Source organism: Aptenodytes patagonicus, chromosome 6 (genome assembly GCF_965638725.1).
Source record: "Aptenodytes patagonicus chromosome 6, bAptPat1.pri.cur, whole genome shotgun sequence".
Lineage (NCBI taxonomy): Eukaryota > Metazoa > Chordata > Aves > Sphenisciformes > Spheniscidae > Aptenodytes > Aptenodytes patagonicus.
Window position 1 is genome coordinate 36,699,757 of NC_134954.1, and position 23,683 is coordinate 36,723,439.

General features: G+C 40.2%; 1 protein-coding gene across 1 annotated transcript in view; it reads left to right on the forward strand.

The window, feature by feature from the left end:
• The window catches only part of ERBB4 (erb-b2 receptor tyrosine kinase 4), a 665,446-nt gene that overhangs the window by 548,532 nt on the left and 93,231 nt on the right, over positions 1-23,683 (forward strand). The window contains exon 20 of the mRNA XM_076342111.1: positions 4,463-4,648. Within this exon, the coding sequence (XP_076198226.1) occupies positions 4,463-4,648 (186 nt within the window). The remainder of the gene's footprint in view (positions 1-4,462; positions 4,649-23,683) is intronic.

The window sequence follows — 23,683 nt, forward strand, 5'->3', positions numbered from 1 at the left end:
TTGGATTTTGAGTTACTTTTCAAAAACAGCAGTCAACTTAAAGGCATTTCAAACTTGACTGCAGAGTATGGATAGATCAGGCAACAGTTTTACATGGGATTTTCAAAGCCATCTAAGGAGTGAAGGCAACTTAAGTGACCTGTGAGAAGTGAGTGGCTAGTTCCTTTTGTCATCCATGTCGACGAGTACTTTTAGCCTGGACGTAACTATGTGTTGTATTGTTACAGTGACGGCCAGCTCTCGTGACTTGAATAAGCTCTACCTTTCTAAGCATGTTTTGACAGTCTAATACAGGTGCTCTGAGGGCTTCTTTTGGCCTCTCGCTGTGGGTTAGCAATTGCACCTCCTCAGACCCCTGTTGACATAGCTCTGCTGACAGAAACCAGTCATAGGTCTGGTGACGGCTCACTGGGACCTACAAACTCACCCTTCTTCTTGGGTATGCTGTTGTGTTACTAAATGCACGACAGATGGATCAGTGTAAAGCATTAAAATAACACTTAAGTCATTGTTTAATATAATTGTTTAATATAGGGTTGTGTATATAAACCACAGGAGTTGAGCTTAATGTGGCAATAATTCAACCACATTCAAAAGGGGCAGAAGAGAGGAATGATTGACATGATGCCATTTCTTTCTACAAAATAGCGTATCTGAGAAGTATAATACTGAGTTGAACATGGAAGGCTCAAAGTCACTTGCTGTTCTCTCTGTGACGAGGCTGGGGGGACGCAACAATGGCCCTGCCAAGCTACTTGCGGGATTAGCTGCCTTCTGCATCAAGGTCTTTCTTTACCAGCCTTCCCCTCAGATATATATATATTAACATTGTAAGCACTGCTGTGAATAGAATATACATACACAGCCTTGGTTTTAAGTAACTCATTTGAGATCTTGCAGTACTTCAGCTGGCCAGGGCTCACCGTAGACTGCAAAATACATCTCAGAGGTAAGGGCAAGCTGAGCTTCACAACTGCTACCTGTGTCTAAGCTGGCTGGCTTATAGCTATCCTGTGTATGGCTGCCACGCACTGCTGTGATAATTAATACCTGAGCAGTGACAGTAGCATGAACAAACTCCAGGAAGACATTTGGTTTGGCTGGGGAGTTACTCTTGTGATAAGACTTCTTGCTCCTGCAGATGAATGAAGGAGGGTGCCTGATGTCCAACAGGAGCCTTTGAAAACTGTCACCACTCCTGTCATTTCTCAGATGCTAGTGTAAGCACATGATGTTACAAAGACACTGACTCCTGGGGGAAAGATAAAGTACTGTAACTTAATAATTTCTCTCCCCTCCTCCCCTGTTTTATTTCAACCTTCAAAGGATTTTTTTTCAGGAGAGAAGGATAAAGTCATCTGGGGCCCAGTTCCCACTTCTGCTCCAGGCTTCTTATGTGACTGTGGATAGTAGGTTGTGCTTTCCTGTACCTCAGTTTCCTCGCTATTAAATTAGAATAGGTGCAATTTTAAAATAATTTGTATAATTGTGCCAGCTGAGTGTAGAGACAAGCTCTGCAGAAGTAAGGCTACCAAAAGATGAGGGAAATTGCAGAAGCCAGTTTTGAAAGATGCCAGTGTCAGACCGCCAAGTCTGTGAGCTTAGGTGCCTTACCTGATTAAAGGGTTTAGAAAATTTAATTGGGAACCAGGCTGCAGAGTGCCTAAGTGCCATGAAGATTGTAGCTCTAGGGTCTTTCGTGTCCAAACAGATTTTAAAATGGGGACTAGTGTTCCTTATTTGCTGAACAGATTTTTAAAATGCTACTAAGTCATAATGTTTCTGTTGTTGTTGTTTGTCTGTTTTGTCTAATTAGGTTCTGGCAGAACAATTGCAATCTCTTTTACTTTGTGTTTGTGCTGTGCCGGATAGACATAACCCTGAATTTAGTTCTCCTGTAGATGCGAGTTCAATAAAAATAACAATACTTTTACTAATGAGAATAACTATGTGAAGCCAGGATTCATGGTAAATTAGTATCCATTAGTGACTTAGATCTATAATGAAGGTTTCCTTGCTCTCTGTTGTGTGTCTCAATTCATTACAGAGCAGTCCATAATATTTTATTAACAACATTTTTATTTTTTTCTGAAACCATTGCCCAAAACTAGTGGAAGAATATGTGCTTTCCCATAACATCAGAATGAGACAAATGCCACTGCTTGCTTTTATTATTGTACAGAAGTGTCTTTCCTTTGGACTCAGATGGACTTGTAAATGGCAAGTAGCTGGAGACTAATGGAGCACATGCTTCAAAGCTTTCCATCTGGTCCCTTGGTGAGCAAAAAGAATATATTGTTTATGTTCTAATCAGTCCTCATTATACAGAAAAGTACACCCGCTCCAAGTTCCTGGAGAAACTCTTACCTTTACTCAGAGAGGGAGAGGGCAACAAGTACTATCCCCTTATGCATGTGCAGGAGAAAAATGAGGCAGAGTAATTTTGTGCTCTGAAACTGGATAACGCACCTGTCAACAGGTATTTATTCTGGTGGCCTTCAGTGACATTTTCTAGTGACAGCAGAAGAGAGGCTAAAATTGTTTCAAGGAGACCCTGTACATACGAGTTGAGTGAGCGAGAACTATATTAATTTGAATGTGAGCAAAACTAAATTAAGATCCCTTTTCTAATTTGTTACATTGGAATCTTCCTCAGAGGTCCTCCTCCAGTCATCCCATCAAATAGGCCCTATTTATTCATTTATTTATTTTATTTTTCACATACGTTTAGGAAGAAAAAGGAAGGAGATACTCCCGCCAGTGGAGGCCATCTGCTCTTTTCTTACTGGGGGGAAAAACACCCTACAATTAGTGCCTTGTTCATCTTTTCATTTTAAAAAAAAAAGAGAGGGAAAGAAAGAGAGAGAACTATTATGCAAATACTCTGCAATTTGGTTTCAAATATTCTTTGTACTATGATGAGCAATTTCCTTTAATACAAACTCAGCCTACTTGCCAGGACTTTTTTTTTGCCTTAATATAGGGAAGGGGGAAAAAACCCAAACCTTTTATGATTTGGGGCGGGGGCATGCTGTGTTCTCTGATGCCAACTTTTTTCTCATCCTTTTTTTTCTATCTTTCTTTCTTTGGCACTATTACAGCTGTTATTCTTTAAATTGTCAGAAAGATGTCGTATAGGTTTTTTGAGAAAGAGAACCAAAATAGCTTTACAAAGCCATAGTTTCATCTCACGTTTCATTGTTCCATTGCCATGATGAAGTGGTCTTGAAATGGAGGACTTAGCTTAGTGAATGAGAGAGAAAAGCTTTCTCCCTGCCTTTTTTGAATGCCAGTTGCTTGTGATGGCAGCATTTCCTCTAAGAACAGATATGTAGTTTTTTTATAGGGAGCTCCTGTGTTACTTGTCAGTGGTACAAACTTTAGGGCTGAATAGCATAGCCAAGATTAAGTCCTTCTGGTCCTTGGTATGGGGCAATCCAACTTGCTAGCTGAAAACCTCTGAAAACTTATGATCTTGAAAAAATAATTAAAGTATAGAAGAAAGAAAGGAATATTATCTCCTGTTTGTTGTGTGGGAAGCTGAAGCATAGAAAAAAGGAAATAACTCACCCAAGATCTATTGGTAGATGACTTTGGAAGAATCAGGAGCTGAGCTAAGAGGCTCAGATTTAGAAGGCTGCTGCTTTGTGTAGTGCTCTACTTGTGGTAACATCAGGAGACAGGCAGCTGGGCTACTACTGTACCATCACAATTGCTAGTTTAGGCTATTGCTATACAACAGTCATACAGACAGCAGCATTGTCATATCCTAATGGCTTAACAAATCTGCTGACTTTCAGTAGGACTTATGAGCATCAGACACATTTGGAAAGTCCACGCTAAACCTCCTCATTCTTAACCCTTTGCAGGTTGAACTCTGGGAAAGCTTCGGTTGACACACAAATGTTACTTGCTTAAGCCTGTAAAATACTAAGCATAAAATCTCTGATCCAGTAAGGCATTTTAGCACAGCTTAATCAAATATCTTGCCAAATGAGGCCTAACTGGCCATCTAACTATACATGAGTGGCATAGTTTGCTTGCATTAAAAAAAGCTGATGCCCAATGGATTGACCACAAATTGGGAAAATGTATTCAAGAAACAAAATTAAGGGAAGTAAAACAAGACCAATGAGACCTTTAAGCAAAGTCAAGTGTGTCACACTTACATCTTTGCTTCTGTGCCTGTAATGGGACAGGGAATATAGGGCAGTTCAGAATTTCTGATCTGAGCCTTCACTGGATCTGTTCAGATAGTCTGACCCGTTGCTTGGGGCTCACTACATCAAGCAAACATTACATGAGACTGGATTTTGCCTAGGTGTGCCTAGCACTGGATGGGCAACACAGGAATTCGTGGTACTTAGGGGACACTGATCTCCTTTAGATGCTCTATGGGAAATCTTCTATGCATAGAGTCTTTAAGCACACTGGAGTAACTGGGTCACTTTTGTTGTTACAGGAAGCTCTTATCATGGCCAGCATGGACCACCCACACCTGGTGAGACTCCTGGGTGTCTGCTTGAGCCCAACCATTCAACTAGTCACTCAGCTGATGCCTCATGGCTGCCTGTTGGATTATGTTCATGAACATAAGGATAATATTGGCTCCCAGCTTCTGCTAAACTGGTGTGTCCAAATAGCTAAGGTATGTAGTCCATGCTGTTCTTTTTTTGTCATTTTCATAACTAACTAAAAAACATGCCATGCAAAAACAAAAAGATACAAAAATACAAAAAAAAATTGTTTGGCTCTTTTGGATTTTGTTTGTGGGTTTTTTTTCAGGTGTGTTTTTGTTTTCAAGATGGTTGGGTAGTTCTTGAAATACACGCTATTTTGGCTGCTTACAGTATTATAGATTAGTTCTTAATATGTAAAGCAAAGTGTTTTTCTTTACTGTCTTTCCAACTCAGTGTTAATGGGGGGTCTTTTGGGGGGTGGGGTGGGGGGAAGCGGGGGAAGAAGCCCCCCTGTGTGACATCTGGGCTGAGCACAGGATGATTTTTCAGCCTCTTCTGCTGTTCACTATTCATAGATACCGATTTAACCTGATTGTAGTTTTCAACCTTTCTGAATCTGCATTGCCAGTTAAATTCCGATATGCCATCAATTGCCTGCCCCGACACTGCCAAGAAGATAAATACTCAGTTCATGTCACTCCTTTGGGAAACACCACGGTTCTGCTGTGTTTAAGACCTATCACAACAACTGAGTCTGGAGGGTAATATTGCTCGTCTCTGTAGAATGGGAAATCTCAAGGGCTGGATCCTGCTTTGCCTGCCGTGGTGTAAAGCTTTCTGCCTTCCTGTGGGGTTTTAGGAGCAAGAGTGAAGCCATTATCGTTCAGATACAGACTGCACTTCAGCTGCGATGGAACAGAGTAGAGTATAGGTCATAAATGCAGCCCTAATGTAATCCTTGCACAATGTTTTACGTATATTTTTAGGTATGTTTAGATATTCAGTGCTGTACTAAGACCAAGTTATTGATAATGGGTTGCAAAGAGTAACAAGATCTGGGAGTGTCGGGGGCCGTAGTTTTTATCCATTTTAAAGGCTTTTGCAACCAGAGTTGTGTACAATGATGTTATTACGAATGAGAATCTGGAACCCACTTTTTATTTAGAGTTATTTAGACGTCATTTAAAGTTTTAGATTATTTTGGTAAAAATGCTTGTTACCTACAAATGTGTGCCACAGACTGCCCTCTTATATTAAATCTGCAGCCTTAAGTGAATTTGCTACAACATCCATTAAGAAACCTTAATTCAAGTTGTAATGTTAAACTTTTAGCACTGGAGAGAAACCTGGAGATTCAGCAATTGTTTTGCTGGACAGAATAGCAGCCATCAAGTAAACATTCACTTCTTTTAAAGACTTAAATATAAAATATTTTCTTACAAAAGTAAGAAAACTGAGAAATTCAGCTAGCCCTGAGTTTTTGTTCAAGAAGAGGAGGAGTTTGAGCTTCATCATTAATAGGGACTTTTTTTTTTTTCCAGGGTCAGATCTGTTGTCAAACCTGCCTGAAGGTGTGACAGTAGATGAAATGACCATAATGCTGGATAGAGGGGTTGATCCATAGAAGGGGATCCTTCCTTGGGGGAATCCCAAACCCACATTCTGATGTTGCAGCATTTTGTAGATGCGTTAATATCTGTGATTCTGCTGTGCTGTGGTAGTAAAGCAGCCAGAGTTGCATGGAATATTGGAACACACTGATGGAGATTTGCAAGGGTTTATTTAGGGCTGTTATCAGACCAGGGAAGGTGGGGGAGAAAATACATATTCCTGTTTGAGTCCTTTCTCTCAACACGACCTCCTTCCCATCTGTTCTCCACTCTCTTGATTGATAGTGGCTGTTATTATTTATTACAAAACATTTACACAGTGGCATACGTGAAAAGATAATCCACCTTTATTTTCACTTTATGCATGCATATGGCCATTGACTCATTGGACTAATATCTGTACTTGCTTTGCTATGGACTTTATGTGGGCAGAAGCAAATAGCCTGATCCATAGCAGAGGTTTACAGAGCTGACAGATCCGTGGGAGGGTCTGTGGAAGGCAGGCTATGGTTTTCCCATGGTGATTCTTATCAAAGTGAAATGGTTTCTAAACTGATTTCCATTGTGAATGGTTTCAGCATAATGTGGGGATTGGCTTTAGGTACACTCATTTGAAAATCATTGCCTGCTGGGTTTCCTGATCACCGTGTGATGTGGGAGAAGAAGATGAGGTGTTATAGATATCTGAGTTCTGAGAAGGTGGGTAGCCAAGCAGTGCAAAGAAGTGAGATCATACGCATAATAATAACTGATGAAGCGTCAGGAAGAGAAAGGGAGAATCTTTATAACAAAAGGTGGGCTATTATTGAGGGGAAGTTTAGTGAAGTTTAGTTAGTTTATTGAAGTTTAATTAAATTCATCTTCTTCTCCATCACAATAATCTTTAGGTTAATTTTGCCTTGGCCTCAATGTTACAGCATGAAGCTCGTCTACTTGGCTACCCACAAAGGGGACAGCAGCAAGTGACTGTTTTCTTGGAAAAGTACAGTACTTTGTATGTAGGGCTGACCTGTTAACTCTGGGCCATCACAGTTTGTCGGGATTATTTTCTCCTCGGTTTCTTCATGTGTCTCTTCCCCTTCTCTTATTTTTACTGCAGTGCTTGGTACTGGGCATGGAGAGAATCAGTATGCATCTGACAGGGAGTTCTGCATTTTGCTGCTTTTGCATGCATATCAGTGGTATTTAGTAAGGGATCACTTGTTATAGTTGAGAAGGTCACCACAGGTACTGACTACTTGCGTACCATGCCAGTATGATGCAATCCTATTGTAGAAGTAGACTCCAAAGAATTAAAATGTACCTTTAACTCTTCATTTTCTTCTTGTCTTTGGAGACCCTGAATGACAGTTGTGTGTTGAAAATCTTCCCCATCGGGTTGCATCTATGCATAAAGATACATATCTTAATTATTGTATAGGAGGCTGTCAGTGAAGAGAGGAAAGAGGTGGGGACATATGAGGCTGTGCACACCACATAACGTATAAAAGTAATACAAATGTTGCATTACATTGTGCTTTCTGATGGGATACAGGAATGCCTATTCCTTTGCTATCTCTCATACTGTAATGTCAATTGGTGTTAGAGGACCTACACAGGAAAGTGTTTCAGAACTTTGAGATCACCAGACAAGGAGTCCCCTTATTCCAAAATGTGGAATAAACGTGCTAGTCCTCTGCTAGCAGCAGGGCAGTAGTAATACTTGTTTTCCACTCATCTGTCACATTTAACAGTGACTAGGAATCAGTCTGTAGCCTGCAAATAGGAAAGATTCAGTTTGCCTACAAATAGACCATCTCCAGAGGAATGAGTGCAGAAGGTAGCTATTGCATCAAGCACAAGTTTCCATTCACTGCGGGAAAGGTCTGTGTATCCCACGTACCTGTATCCACTGTGCTCACATTTCAGGCTCTGCCCTATAGCTTGAGAATGTCTCTCCACATCTTGCTTTTCTAGACTTTTGGGAATAATTGGTTGTGTCTTTCTGAAAACTACTGAAAACATGATTAGCAATGTAATAAAAGGCAAAAATGATCAGAGACCTCCCAGTGCTATTCTCTGCTCCTTGAAGCAGCTTCTGGTATCTTTAGTTAGATACATCTTTTTAGCCTCACCTTCCCTCTTTTTATGGTGAGAATTTTCCCCAGCAAGAAGAGAACTGAAGGAACTGGAAATGCTTCGATTCCGAAGTTCAGGCTGATTTTTACGAATCGTTTAAAATCAAGTTGCTGCTGCAATACAGTTCCTCCCTACTGCGCTTTTCTCCATCTGCCAATGTGCAGGCATTTATTTATCGAAGTCATTGCTTCAGAGTTCACTTGTTCTGCCAGGCTGTTCATTTCCATATGTCTCTACTTCTGTACAACTAGATGCAAAAACTAGTTAGGCGCTATGCCTGGTTGCCAGCCTGCATATAGCTCTGGAGATCATTTCTGAAGGTTGACAATAGGGCAGTTATTAAATATTATCTACTGCCAATTGAAAAAAAGCTTGGAAGCTTTTTATTTTGCTTATACAGATTGTGTTGAGTTTATTCTGACTGTTATATCATTGTAGGGTAATTGTATTCTCTTTCCAGAAGCTTTAGCTTCTTATTTTATGGATGAAAGTTATAAAAATAGAGTAGCCCCCAAGTGTTCCACATAAAACATGGTTGTTAGACAGCAGCTGTGTCTAAGCGGGTTCTTCCCTTCTGCTTTGCAGATACACAAGGCATCTCCTTGTGTCTCACTTCTATGGTGTACTGTCTCGCTTAGGGACTGAATGTTTAACCTTTTAGCTCTGAGTTCAGCAGAGCAATTTTATGTGGAGTTTGATGTCCAGTAAAGCAGTAAACGATGCTCACGTATCAAGATACTTCCTAGAGTGGGAACAAGAGTGACAAGCTTGGTGGCCTTAGGGTATAGAAGGATGGAATAATACTTCACAAATGTCCGTAGTGTTGGCTACTTGAGAAATGGATCGAGAATCAAATTTTGTAAGGTTAGCACAGGCCTAGAAGTGAATTCTCGGTTAGGTGAATTATGTCCTTGTCAGCCAGTGTATGACAGATACATGTAAATCAGGAAGATTTAACAAAAAAAAAAAAAAAAGGTACTGTGTGCATTGATATTTCAATGTGTTTGATATAATTTCTCTTAGCAAGGGCTGCCCAAGCACGCTCCCTGGCAACTTGGAGGTGTGGGGGTGAGGACATTCTTACGGAAATGCATTCAAGAAGAGAAGAAACATCTTGAAGTTTCTAGTCAGAAAGAGTTGGTTACACTCTGCCACTAGGTGAGGTTAACTATAAGGCACCTGTATTTGCGGCTGTATCCTCTCACTGTTACTCTAGTGGAAAAATTAGCCTGAGTCCTGTTGGAATTATTTGTGCTGTGCTAGGCTCTGTCTCTCTCAAAGTCATCTAGAAATGCATTTTTGCTTCTGTAACTTTGCATACACTTGCTAAATTCAATGTAGAAGTTCAACCCAGGCAGCCCCAGCTACTGTTTTACTATTTTTTCTGGTACAATTATGGTTTCATTCTGCTGCTGTTGATTTGCATTACATCTGTGTTACATCTGCACCAATTTTGCTGGGCAGTTTTCGAATGCAAAAGGAACTTTTCCTGCCCTGACGAAGACAAGGCAGAGGAAGAGCGAGAAAGAAAGCAATCTTCCTAAAACAAAGCAGCTTGCCTGCAATAACCTAGCCTGTGGAGGACAGCTCAGCTCTCCTGGGTCTTAGCCGGTGCCCCATTCTGTTCTGCCCTGTATCCCCCAGGGGCTGCCAGACCTCTTTTTTGTGTTCTAAACTATAATAATTCATTCACAACCCCTCAGAATACTAACGAGGTAAAGCAGAAGTAGGTTGATACAGTGGAATGTCATAGAAGGAAAATCAAGTACTTCAGGGGATTACTTTTTATACCTTTTCAATATAAAAGAATTCTCAAATTACCTTAACTAAAGCCCTACACAGCATCAGTTATCCAGGTATGCAGGAAAACAATGTTTGAAAACACTCTAGGAAAGAAAAAGAGAGAGGAACTTGGGGATTGAATTTTAATGAAGCAGATGCAAGTCTTCAAGTCTGTTGAGTATTATTCCAGTGCCCTTGCAGTCATTGCTCTTTCTAAGGATTCTCTGCCAGCAGTGCAGATTTGCAGCTGGGAGTCTCCAGAAGCCATCAAGCCAAAGGCTCTTGCAAAGCCTCCTTACCGCTTCTTTCTGCCGCCCTGTTATCTCTCCCTTTTAGCTGGTTCACGTTACAGGGCTCAGTGCCCTTCTGCAGTTCTCTTGGCAAAAATGAGGGCCTGTCTGCTCCTGAAGCCTCTCTCCATGCCAAGCTTTTTAGAAAGGTGTATTTTATTACTGCCCAGGGCAGTGCTTCTCAACTGGATGTAAATTCACAGGCTATGTGAAATTCAAAGGATCTGTGTTGATTTATGCAACTGAGAAGCTGACCCAGAAGCTGGTACAGCGCTCACCTCACATCCTAAATTAAATGGCTTTTGGCCTGCGCTCCTCATGTATGGAGTGAGGGAGGCTCTGAGCAGGGAGGGCTGGAGGCAAGTGAGGTCCTCTTGGCTGCACTGTGAGGTAGAGGAGCCTTTCTCCTCCATCAAGACTTGATGGATTAGGAATGACTTCTTAGAAACAGCTTTTGTTATTCTGCTGCAGATGGGATGAGAGAGAAGCTGTGTAAAGTGGGAGGAAACAGGGGTGACTGGACAGGTTGGGAAGAGGTGGAGGATAGTGGCTGTGGTTCAAGGTCTTTCTTTTTCATTAAAGAAGCCTACCCTACAGCTCGGTGACTATTCCATCATGGAGTGAACAAAGGAGCTTAATGACAGTCATCTATCAGCTGTCCACATTTTAAGCTTCAAGATGTCTCTATTCCCAGAGCTCCTTGCCGTGACAAGGCTAATTGTACAATTATAATGCTATACCAACCCCTTCTGACGTGCTCACACTGGCAAGGACCAGGGCTAAGGGCTGTGATAATTATCACTGCAAGCAAGTACATTAGCATAAATGTAGTTTACTAATGGGGCTGCTCTATTAGGAAGTGCAGTGTATAGAAGAGTAGGATCTAAACCAAGGACTATGAAATTAAAGCCATATTGAAACAAGGCTTTAATTGTGTGGAGGAGCAAAATTGAAATAGGTGGGGAAATTATCATTTTACTCTCCTGAATCCCTCTGTGCAGTTTTCTTATTCCAATTCATCATGACTATTTTTCTCACTCTCCTGGAAAGCTTGGATATTCACAGATGGCAGATTGAAATGAAGGACCCTTTTTCTGGTGCTGCTGGAGAGCTCTCACTGAAAAAGAGTATGCCATCAAGTCTCAGAGGGGAATTACCCCACCGTGTCCACACCCAGGGACTTTTTTGGTACTCTGCTGGGCAGCTCCCTGGGTTGCAAAGGTTCATACGAACTTGAGAAGCCCTTGCAACAAAATTCAGGTGGATCTTGGAGAATTCTGCATCCTAGCTTTTAAGTGTTGGAAGGGGACGGATTTCTTTCCTGCTATGGTTAACTGGACTGTCTTGGGCTTTTGTGAGACGCTGAAGTTTCTTTTGATCCTCTCAGTTATTAAGGGTTTTTTTTCCATCAAAGGCAGGGCAGGAAATAAATGTTAGGACTTTGGTCATTGTGTCTGATCTGCCATGCTCAGATGAATGTGGGCACGTTGAGTGCAGCCGTTGCTAGTATGCTAAAACATAGGATCAGGGCCTGGCAACTCTTCCCTTGAGTGTTAGTTGCTGTGGCTGGAAATAATTCTCCAAATAAATCAGGGAATTGGATCCTATTAAAAATAATTACAGCATCTCTGTGCTTTGTGTGTTTCCTTGGCGGGCACAGTATTCCATGTTTTCCTGCATAGTTATGTACCTATTTATGGAGACGTTCATGCAGTTTCCCTCCCTTTCTTCACCAGTCATTTCATCTGGAGTATTGAACTGGTATAGTAACTCCTTTATCTTTTCTACCAAACCCAGTTGTCCACAGGAGAAGTTTCCTGTGAAAAGCATTAAAATGAAGGAACGCATGATAAAATTCGTCAACTTAAATGTTGAACAAGTTTTTTTTTCCTTTCTTTCATTTCTTTCTTTCTCCTTTCACCTCAAACTGACTGTCCTCTCACCAAATTCACGCTCTTTCTTTCTCTGTAATTTTGTCCTTTGCTTTCTTTACTTCTGTCTTTCCCCTACTCCTACAGTGGTTTGTGTCAACCTCTGTTTCTTGTTGCTCTTTCTTCAGTGTCATCATTTCTCCCTCATTCTCATTCTCTGGCTGCTTGGCTCCCTCTAGCTGGTACCTGTTCAGTGCTCTGAAAGAGCACAGGAGCATCACGCCTGCCACCCACCAGAGTTTTTATGTTGTTGTGTCTCATTACAGGGTTTGGAGAGGACCTCAGTTTCCTCATTTCTCTCATAATAATGCATTTGCTTTTGAGGGTTTTAATACCGGCTAGCTGGTGACTGCATGAACCCCATGTGCTGTTCTGGTTTGTGGGGGAGGGATATTTGAATCTGGAAGATTGCATCAGAACCACAGGAACAAAAATACAAGATTGGGTTTATATAAAAATTATAGAGATATCTTTCTTCCAGCTTTGTGCTCTGACCTCTGATTCTCTAAGGCTCTTCTGCATGCTGTAATAACCTCAATATGATTGTATTTGAGTTGTTTATGGTCTTTTGTGTGTGTGTGTGTGTGTGTATATTTGGTCATTAGCTCTAGAGCTGGGTGGAATGACTCAACCTTTGAAGGTGACTATCTCTCTCCACTGACTACGCTGTCTAGAAGACAAGCATAGGCTAACCTTGTAGCTTTCTGACAGCTTAATTTACAGGGGGATAAATGTGAAGGGTGCGGGTGATGACAAGGACACACAGGGCATCTGGGACAAAGCAGGTACTGGAGGACTAAGCTAAGGTCGGAACTACTAACACAAGGGTGGTTACATTTCTTTTCTGCACAGTATGGTACATACTGTGTTAGCGAGCTGTACCCTTCTGTACTGCATAAGGTCCTGTGAGCAGGAATGTTTACTTGCTTTCAGCTTGTCAGTGACCGGGAGAGGTTCATAGTGAGTAGCAATCATTCTTTCTCCAGTCTTAACCTGACTCCTGGATTATCTAGGCTTCCTCTTCCCTTTCCCCCAAAAATCCAGTGTTCCCAGAAACAGTTCCATGGTTCATGGTTGTTAGGAAAAAAGCAAAGCAGCAGATTTTTCAGCCATTTACAGATCACATCGGCCTTTGCAAAGGCACAGAAATGAGCAATTTATTGCACAGAGATAGACAATTTATTGTTTTGTTAAATGAAAGGTGCACTTAGCACTGACATTTATAGGGTCTCTGATATTGGGGACCTGACAGCCGCAGGCTACAAAAGCCCCAAAGGCTGGCTTTACCTGAACATACCAGCACTTTCATCAAGTACACTGAGCTGCACTGGGGGGGAAAAAAAACAAACAAACAAACATTCGATTATTCCTAGCAGTCCCCAGCAGACTGGCTTGGGAAAGCATTATTGAAAACCACTCCTAAATCAAATTCAAGATATTATAGGAGCACCTACTAGAGGCTGTCAGGATTTCCATTATAAGCCCATATTTTTCAGGTTTATAACTTAACCATAAAATTCTGCTCTGGACTGTGACTTGGCATAAAATGTCTCAGCCCAAAGCATTTTTTTATTATTATTCAAGAAATATATGTATTTGGCTATTTTTAAGCTGCTGGAGTTCAGAAACAAAAGCTGGATTTCTCTCTATATATACCCATAAATTAAAATGCTTTTTTCCCTAGTGAATGCCTGACTTTCAACATTTTATTTTATAATGTAACTTATCCTGCTTGGATAACTACAAAAAATGGATGGCCAAGGCATTGATGTTTAAAGTTAGGACCCCCCACATTTTTGCAGAGTACCACAGTATGCACGTGCCCCACAAAAACCTGCTCCTAAAACTACGTAAGAGTCTTCAGGAAACTCTGCAAGACCATTTGCAAAAGGTTGAGGGGCTCAAAAGGATGTACCTGTATTTGAATAGAGCTTAGCTTTCACAATTAGCTAGATCTCCAAGTTCTCCTGTGGGATCCAGTGCTCAGGCATAAATCCAGTAGCCTTTTGTACAAGAAAAAAGAACTGGCCTGTTGAAGGGGAAGGTAGATGCTCAGCAGAAGCTGTTCCAGATAAGGCTGTGGTCCATAAGTATGAGATCAAACCTAGCAGATGTCTATTAGCAGAAGAGCTACTGACCGTGTCCCAAATCCACGTGTGTCTTAAAAAAACCAAAACTGTCCACTCTCCATGTATAACTGCTGCTCTGTCCAAGTGGGAGCCAGAAGTAGCAGTGGACTGAAGCCTGTTGTCGTCTTGTCCTGTTGTGACTTGCTGTATCAGGGGCCCATGAAAAAAGTACAAAAACGGCAGTAGCAGTGGACTGAAGCCTGTTGTCGTCTTGTCCTGTTGTGACTTGCTGTATCAGGGGCCCATGAAAAAAGTACAAAAACGGCAGTCACTTGATGAAACATTGATGAAACTTATGAAACATTGCTGAGGTATATCTCAAGCCATAAATGAGACTTGAAGATAGCACCTTACATCCTGGTACTTTGCTGATAAATTCCTTCCATCCCACAGCAAAGTTTTACAGAAACATTGGAACGGGATACATGGCACAGAAAATCTACAGAAACTGAATTCCCCTGAGACACAGCAATGAATACACCCGCAGTGGTGAACAGCAGTCAGTTAAACAGCTCCTCGATAAACTGGGGATAGAAGGGCAGTACAGCTGAAAGAATGTGCTTGCCGGGGATATTGTGTAATCTCTGTGCATGCTCCTGTGCGATGCAGAAGACCAAGGTGAGTCTGCTTAATGAAACGTGAGAGGGGAGAGGGCAGTTCCAAGTGGCTGCTGGCACCATTTCAGGTGCCGTGCCAGCCCTCAAACCTACAGGGTCATCTGGCATTCAGGTGTCATTAGTCAACACTCTCCCACTTTCCCACATCCCATCTGTTTCTGTCTAGCCTGTTTGTGCAAATTAGCTCTCAGTATGCAGCAATTCTCACTGTAGTTTGGTTTTCTCTCTTCATCCTATGACCTTTGTGCTTCCTTAAACTTTACCCTTGTCTGTGGGCCAGATTAAAATCCTCGCTGCTTCTATTTTTATTTACTAACTGTCCATGTTAGCAAACAGAGGGAATCATATTCTGCACAATGCATGACTTAAACCTGAAGTCCTGCAACACATTAATATCTTCTGATTAGAGGGGAAATAGGATTGGGTTATGTATCCCATGAAAAATACTGAGCATTAAAAGAATGCATTGTTCTGAACTGAAACAGTTCTAAACAGTTCTGAATTGTCCAAATGAAGAAATTTTTCCAAGACCTTTGAAATGTCTTTGGGTTTATACTACCTTTTTTTTTAATTAATTTTAAAACAAATTGTTTTGAAACAAAAAAATACAGCTGACTTTCACAAACATTTTTGTTCTGTTTTTTTCAAAATGGTATTTTGTCAGGTTGTTTCACACATATAACCAAAGTCAGTTTTAGAGAAGGCAACTTTATTTTTCAAAAAAAAATTGCTTTGACCAACATTTTCTAGGAACCTATGTATATAACTAAAATGCTACACTGTAATACAATTTGGTTTTGTGTTTAGGCTAAACTTGCATTACTTGCATCATGAATTCCTTTACATAGGGACTTGCTTACAGCAATGTCTCCCATGTCAGCATTCAGTAAACCAATCCAAATTGCATGATAGCATCATATAGTAGATAGGGAGAAAGAAGTGAAACGTAAGCTATCAGACGGGGACTTGAAAAGGCAGAAAGTACATGAATTTCCGTATGTTTGGGAGTGGAGATAGTTTAAGAGCTAGGTGTCACTGAAGGAGGAGTTTGACATTGTGAGTAGACTGGAACAGTACCGTGCAACACTGTGAATGATAGGTGACAGCGATTTTAAGTTAAGGCTTTTGGAGGTGGCACAAATAAGAGTGTGCTGCCATGCTTTACTGACTCCTGGGAATTACTGTGTCAACTCAAGCTGCCAGCACACGTGGTGTAGCACAAAGTACTACATCTTCGGTGCTCCCTGAGAGCGAGTGATGCTGGGATCCCTGTGCATTACCTTTATGTGCACCACTGGTTCTGTTGGTGAGAAAGCTTGACGTGGAGTCCTGTTTTTTGTTTGTTGGCATGTTGCTGCCTACACACGTGTGCGTGTTAAGTCATAAGAGAGCTTTGCAGGCCTGTGATGTGAAGCCGCTGGGAGTCATCTGCAGGCATTTCTGAATGTTGCACTTAAGGCATCTTGGAATCATCACATCCTGTGCTTTACATTATCATTGTTGCACTCCCCTATTGTACTTGGGCACCCTCAAAATGGTACTGTCTTCCCACCTTGCAGTCCTAGTACATGCTAAGCAGGGGAATATTATTGTCCTAGTAGATGAGGAACTGCAGAGTCAAAAGACGAGGTGATGTGTCAGGACTTTGAGGTTGGAGCAAATGTCTTTATTTTCCAAAATTTAGGGTTCATTTCCTAACCTTTGAACAATCTTTTCTTTCCATAAGGCATAAATGCTGTTTATATACACAAGACAAATAGAGGATTTGGTGTTTCTGAATTGGAAGGAACATAGATGACTCTTTCTGCAATTGTTGGGTTTGGGTGGGGGTATTTTTGCACATTTGCAGATTTAAATACAAACTTTGGAGTCCCACATAAAGATAAGAATAAGTCTAAAATACACCAGCCAGGTCACTTTTGATAGAGACAGAAGGTGTTGTTATCACTATATGAAGCTTTGACTACATCCTCTAGATAACAGTGAAAAGCGTCCAGTTGTACCCAAAAAGTGAAATCAAACTGCAACAGATGTAGTGGTTTGGGGGTAAGCAAAGTTCATCATATGAGAAGAGATTAAATGTTTGGGTGTATTTAGTTTAGCTAAATGAAGCTTTGTATGCTGAGTGTTAGCTATAAATTTAGCATGGTTAAATACCCAAGAGGAGAACAAGTATGTAAGGTAAAGAACAACACTGGCATGAGAATGAATGAGTCTTAACTGGCTATGAATAAATTTAGAGTGGAGATTAGAAGAAGGTTATTAGCCACTAGAAGTGGTAAGGTTCTCAAACCTTCTAGTAGAAATAATGGAGGCAAAATAATGAATGACTTTTAAGATGGAGCTTGATAAGTTTATGAAGCAGATTTGGACTGAATGGTACGGTTGCTTTCAAGGGGCAGAATTTGATGACACAGTTGCTTTTAGTTCCCTGTTTCGAAGCTGAGTAACAGGGCAAGAATAAACAATGAAAGGAAGCGTTCCCACGCTTTGTTGGGAGACAGCCCAGGTCTGAAATCTGGAGCTTCTGCAGACAGAGATGGAGTTGTGTTTTGCATTTTGGATTGTTTCCTGTTTTTTTCTTTCTTATTTGCTCACCTTACTCATTCTTAATTCAAATTAAATCAGATTCTGATTCCATTAGCTGAACTGAATAATGCATTACTCTGAGTTTTCATTGAAATCAGCAAGCCTATTCATGCAATGATGACGCTGTTCTTGTGAGTAAACATATCAGAATCAATCTCATGTATGTTCAGCCTGCTTCACCCTAAGGAAAAAAAAAAAAAAAAGAAGTTTTCACTTCAGCTCTCTTTTTTCCTCTTGCCTTTGCCTAGGGCTTGCTATCAGTAATTCATGGTATGTGTACAGTAGGTGGAAAACACACATAATGGAATTATTTAATGAAGTCTTTATTACATTTAAACATAAGTGTTCTAGTTTGTGTTGGAGACTAATGACCCACAACGTTTCTTTTGCAAAACTGACGGTTCAAGGAAAAGATGAAATAACAGTGTCTTTGATTTTAGCTGCATTTAAAAATACTTCATTATTGTTCAGAGCTCACCCACCTGGACAATATTTCATTGAAGAGGGAATTTATTCTGTGTTCTCCCAGTCTTTTCCTATCTATCTTGCCTTCCAGTTCTTTGTTTCTTGTGAGATATTCAGACCTACACGTCTTTTTGGACTACCAGTATTCACAGAATAATGTCTCATATTTTGTCTGCCACAGTTCTTGCATCCCTCCCATTAGTTATGAATTCTTTTCTACTCTGCTTCTTACAAGTACAGCTTGTTACCTCCTCCTCTGTAATCTTTCCAATTTTGCTCTTACTTGACTTTCTTTCTCATATACTGTTCTGCCTTTTTAAGACTAAAATCTTAATAATGGTGTTATGTTCTGTACAGTTCTGTGTATCTTGAATTGTAAGACTAATAATAATTCTTTTTACATCTCATTTTAAAACCATGAATGTCAGAAAGCAAGGAAATTTAATCATAGAAATGGTAGAAAAACTTTCTTTTGACAGCTCTACCTTGGTACTATGTTGTGGGGCTTTTTTGCTTTGCCTCCCAAACTGAGGTAAGCATAGATTTAATTTCTGCCATTTTTTTTTCATAGAAAATTGCAAAGGCATTTGTAGTCATTGCTATGATAAACAAAGCAAAACAACCCACCTTTTTGAATCGAGTCCTGTGCTTCTGAAGCAGGTCTTAAGAGTTGAGAAGACATCTCAGATCCCTTAGTACCTTACACTGACTTGGTCTTGTTACTTGATGTTGCTGCCGAGCGGCTAGATTCAGACATTTGTATGGATCATGTCTGGGCCACTGACGTGTATTGTGTTTAGTAGTGTCCCAGGCAGTTGAGCAGTGCACAAGCTGTTACTGTACTTCAAGGATGCTCTCCTTTTTCTGGCCAGCAAGCCCATGAGGTGAGCAGAGCCAAACGGCTCTCGTTGCCCAGCCTTCTCCTTCCTGCTCCCCATCAGTGTTCCCGGCAGCGGCGATGTTGCTCGCAGTCCTGCGTTCTCTTACACATGGAGGTTTCGGTTCTTGGCAATCCTTACACAGGATTATGCTTTTGTGCAAGGTGGGACATCAAAAATAGGCTTCCTAAACCTGAGGGGTTTTTTTGTTTTGTTTTGAGTTGACTTCTCTTTGTTGCATTTGTCTTCTGTGCTTCTGAACAGGCTCTTAGCTGGGGCAAATTGGCTTTGAAGTTAATGGAGCTACGCTGAGTGGTGCTACCTGGAGGGCTGGGATTCAGGGTTTTTTCCATGCGTGTTAGTTAACTGAGCTACTTTTTCTTTAAATCTGTTTCCTATAAACATAAAGAGAAGAAAGAAAACGCAGAAGGACATTAACGAACAGGAAGGGATGTTTGGTACCTGTGCATTAAGCAAAGCCTTATTTAGGAGCACATTCCAACTTGAATCAGAGATTTATGACAGATTAAGAAGCTTTTTCTCATGAACCTCTGTTCTGTTATAAACCAGGCATTGTGAGATCTTCAGCCTCCTTTAAGCTCTTCCACTTTACCAAGTTGATCATTAAAGAGCAACAGTGCATTTATTCAGAAAGTGTTAAGCCTTGTTATTTTAATTTCATTCATCAGAGCTTCCTTTCACTATTATGTTGATTAAATCACAGACTCCATTTTAGTGTGTTAGTTAAATCATATTAATTTCTTTTTAGTCTTTACCTACCTTTGAATCACTCCTTACTGTAGTCTTTCTCACTGTGTTTTAACTAATCTTGAGGTGGCAGTTTTTAGGAAATTTTTATTTTGTCTTCATGGAAAACTGTTGTAATACAGTCCTTCAGAAGCAAGCTGAGGAAAATGTTCAGTTCCCCATTAATAGCCTGCCTTTGCATCATCAGACTCTTCTTTTACACTAGGGAAGTGTTGCTTGGGTTTTAATGTCTGTGTAAATCCCAGCCCCACCAGCACTCGCAACTCCTTGTTGTTGCCTTCCAAAGAGACAGGATTTTACCTGGGAATGGTTGTCTTTCATACTCAGCTCTGGTTCCTTTCCCATCTCACATCCTCCCCTCCCTTCCCTTCTTTGTCAAAATTTTAGGGTAAAATACATCTTTGACCTAGTCAAAGCCTGTTCCAACGTGCTGCAGTCCCTTGGCTCCAACTGTCATGCTTATTAGGTGAAGACCCAGGATTCTCTTTGTTAGGATAAGGCTTTAAACTGCTCCTTTGTGATTGAAAAGACTGACTTTGGTTTAGCACTGTTCTTCCTCGGGGACCGTGACAGAATTAAGTGATGGTCAGCCAGTGATCTCAAGAAACACACTTATTTTAGGATTAAATTGCAGAAAATGATAATAAATAAGCAATCTGTAAAGCAAGCAGGTTTTTGACCCTTTGCCTAATGCAGTCATGCATCACATGACGCCTATTTTCTGTGTTCTCTGTCTCTTACAAGTGAGTTAGAAAGGCTCCCTCTACGGAATAAAATAATGTCTAAGATTTGGGGTGTTTCTTAAGTAGCTTGTGGTTTTGTCCAGTTCAGCTGGTGATTTGTGTTTTTGTAAAAATCTCAAGGGTGGTTTGCATATTGTTTGACCTTCTTTGGAGCTGGTTTCAATTTGACTTCCAGTCTTTACCTTGGCTGCTGTATGAATGGGTTTAAGGAACTGATGAAAAACATATGAGGAAGCTTCTTTTGCCTGACGGAGCTGGCCAGCTATCAGAATTTCAACATTTGAATCATGAACAAGATTATACTTTCAAAAAGAAGCTGCAGAAATGCACTTGGCATATTTCATCTTGAAATAAACTCAAGAAAGTTCATTTAAAATGCATTCATCTTGTATTTTTACTTTATTTCTTGAAAGGTGTACTATGGTTTGTCAAGTATATCATAATATGATACATCTGACATACATAATAATATATTTCTGTTATTATTATAATAAAATATAATTGAAAAACTTCTGAAGATACTTTTGATTAGCGCCTATTTCATTGCAACACAAACAAGGAGATGCTTTTATCAAAGAAATAAGCTGTTGCGGTGTTCTTTAGGTAGTAGCTGCTTTTAATGCTTGTTAATATTGTAAAATTTTATAAAAAAGAAATTGATACCTTCACTATGTATTTTGTCATGATATGGTGTCACATTATGATTACAGGAGTAGATGTGTCATAACAATATAAAATAATATACAATTATTTAAGCAAAGGGAGAGAAATAAAAATTAAAAAAAAACCTGTTAAAAGCTCTTAACTGTACAAAGGACAAATATCAGGATTTTACCACTGATATAACATGTTCCAGAATAGTTGTGATAATTACATCAATAGCTGTTTGGAGAAACAAAACAACCTGCATTTGTGTTTTTGGGGGAGGCTGAAGTGCTCAAATGCTGCGCAGGCTGATGCTTTGCAGGGCTTGCTCATCTCCAGGTTCTTGGAGACCAGAAATCCTGCACTTCTGTGCATGTGCAGACTGTGCAACATGCCCAAAGCTGCAACACATTCAGGACATGCCAAACTAATGGTGTTGATGATCTGAGCATGCACAATACATGCGAGACACATTGGATTTACCATATATGTGCTCCAGAGCACGCTTGCTTGTATTTTTGTCCTGGAAATCCTGATGGACAGATGGGAGTCCAAGTGCATTAAAATGCTTGCAGTAGATTCCAGGGGCTATTTTGATGTACCTTATCTTCATATCCTCTTACAACTTTCTAATTAGCTGTACATATCAACCTATGGGTTTTTTTCTGGTGCATTCATTTACCTTTTTCTTTTCATTTTTAAGTGCATGTACATGCACATTTCTGTATTGGCAGCAAAGTGTTAGGCCTCTTGGTGTTTTGTCCAGCAAAGAAAGAAAGAAATTATACATTACATTCTTGAATTTATTTGCTTGGTAAGGTCCAATGTTCTGTTGCTTTATATGATGAATATATCTAAACTGGAAATCTGCAAATTGAGAAGCAGAAAAGCAGGTGCATTGCAGAGAATTTTGCGTAAGTGCCAAGTGCATGCCTCCTGCTTATGCAGTATAGGAATTATGCTAGAGAAGCATGGCTAGTGGCTTGCAACTGAAGACTCAACCGTGTGAAGTCATCTGGCACTTACAGTAAAGGTAACCTCAGACCATTTTTTATTTCATAGTCAGATTGTGTGCAGAACCTGTCAGGAGGTGCTTTCTGGTTTCTCATCGTTTTCATGAATGATAATCTTTCACTTCATCCAGGCTGCATGCAGTGAGAAGAGATACACTTTTAATCTTGAATGTGAACGTTTGCCCCAGAACAAATTAAGGTGAAGAAAAGATCATTTACATTTTAAAGCAGTAGAAGACAAAATGCCATTGACTCTTAAGCAAAAAACTGCTCTAGCCAGTTGCTAGCGTTTTTTCTTCAGTGGCGCCTGCACTCAGTGTTAGTTCAGAAGGCAGTGATTCAAATGGGAGTCCCTGTTTTTATGGTAAAAGACAAGAAGTGGGGTTAGAAAGGGCTGGATTCTATTCCTGGCTTTTTCATAGATTTGTTTGTTTGTTTGTTTTAATGAGGTTTTGACACATGACTTAAACTCTTTTCAGCAAATGGCCTTGAAGCCCTTAATGAAATAAAGCATTTGGAGGTCCTCTAATGAAAGGCACTATATAAGTGCCAAGTGTTACTGCTCGACTGCTTCAAATTGAGAGAATTTCATAAGATTACATATGCCAGACCTGTCACAGGTTTGTTTATTTATGTAAACCGGAAGATAAGTGCAATAGATTCCAGTTTTCAGACAAAGCATTCACCTTTGTGGTTATCTGAAAGTATGCGAATTGGCATATCTTAATAAATTTCCACCTGTCAGCTGACATACAGTAACCAACTATATGTTACAGCTTTCTTTACTTGCACAACAATGTGATTATGTGAGGTCCCTTTTAGGTAAACTTTTTAGGTAAAGGTGGTTTACGTTAACCAGTTCTACTGTGCATTTTCAGTGGGTTGTAGCACGCACACACAATGTTTTACCAAATCAGAGCTGACAGGTGGTAAGTCTGAGATGTGATAATATTTTTCTAAATAAATGTAGAATATGGATAAAAGCCAGGATGAAATCTTTGCATTGAATATGCCACATAGCTAGTTTTCTCAATTTACATGGACATACTTTTATTTCCATCTCAACCATTTTTAAAAATCTCATTACCTCTTTATTCCCACCAGGCACATTGCTTGGCAAAGTCAAAAGTGTTTGAGCCAGTTACAATACTCAGAAATACTGTGAGTAAGAATGATTAGGAACACAGATACGTATCTGTGGAGTTGCAGCATCTAATTTAAATCTTTGGCTTCCTAGATGCAGTTGACACAGACAACAACACATCATTTAAGGCCTATTGTTGGTTTATGAAGCCAAAGAAACATACTTACCAGAAATGGATAGCAGAGACTCATAAGCAGTTTGTTTTATAATTGATAATCTAATCTTTCACTGCCCTGAAGAGAGACAGCTAATGGTTATTTTGACAGCAAATTGGAGATTGTTAGGAACAGCAAGTATTTTAGCTTCAGCAGATCTGTAACACACTACTTTTTCTAAAGTTTCTAACAGTCAGTACCGGTTCAGTAATGGAAAACACATCTCTGTGTAGGTGTCTTCTGTACAATTTCTAAAACAGAATCCCTGGCTTATTGCCAAGTACTTTTTGTGATTCTTTAGGAAGAAAGGAAAAAAACAAGTAAAAAACCAAAGGAAAGACAGCCC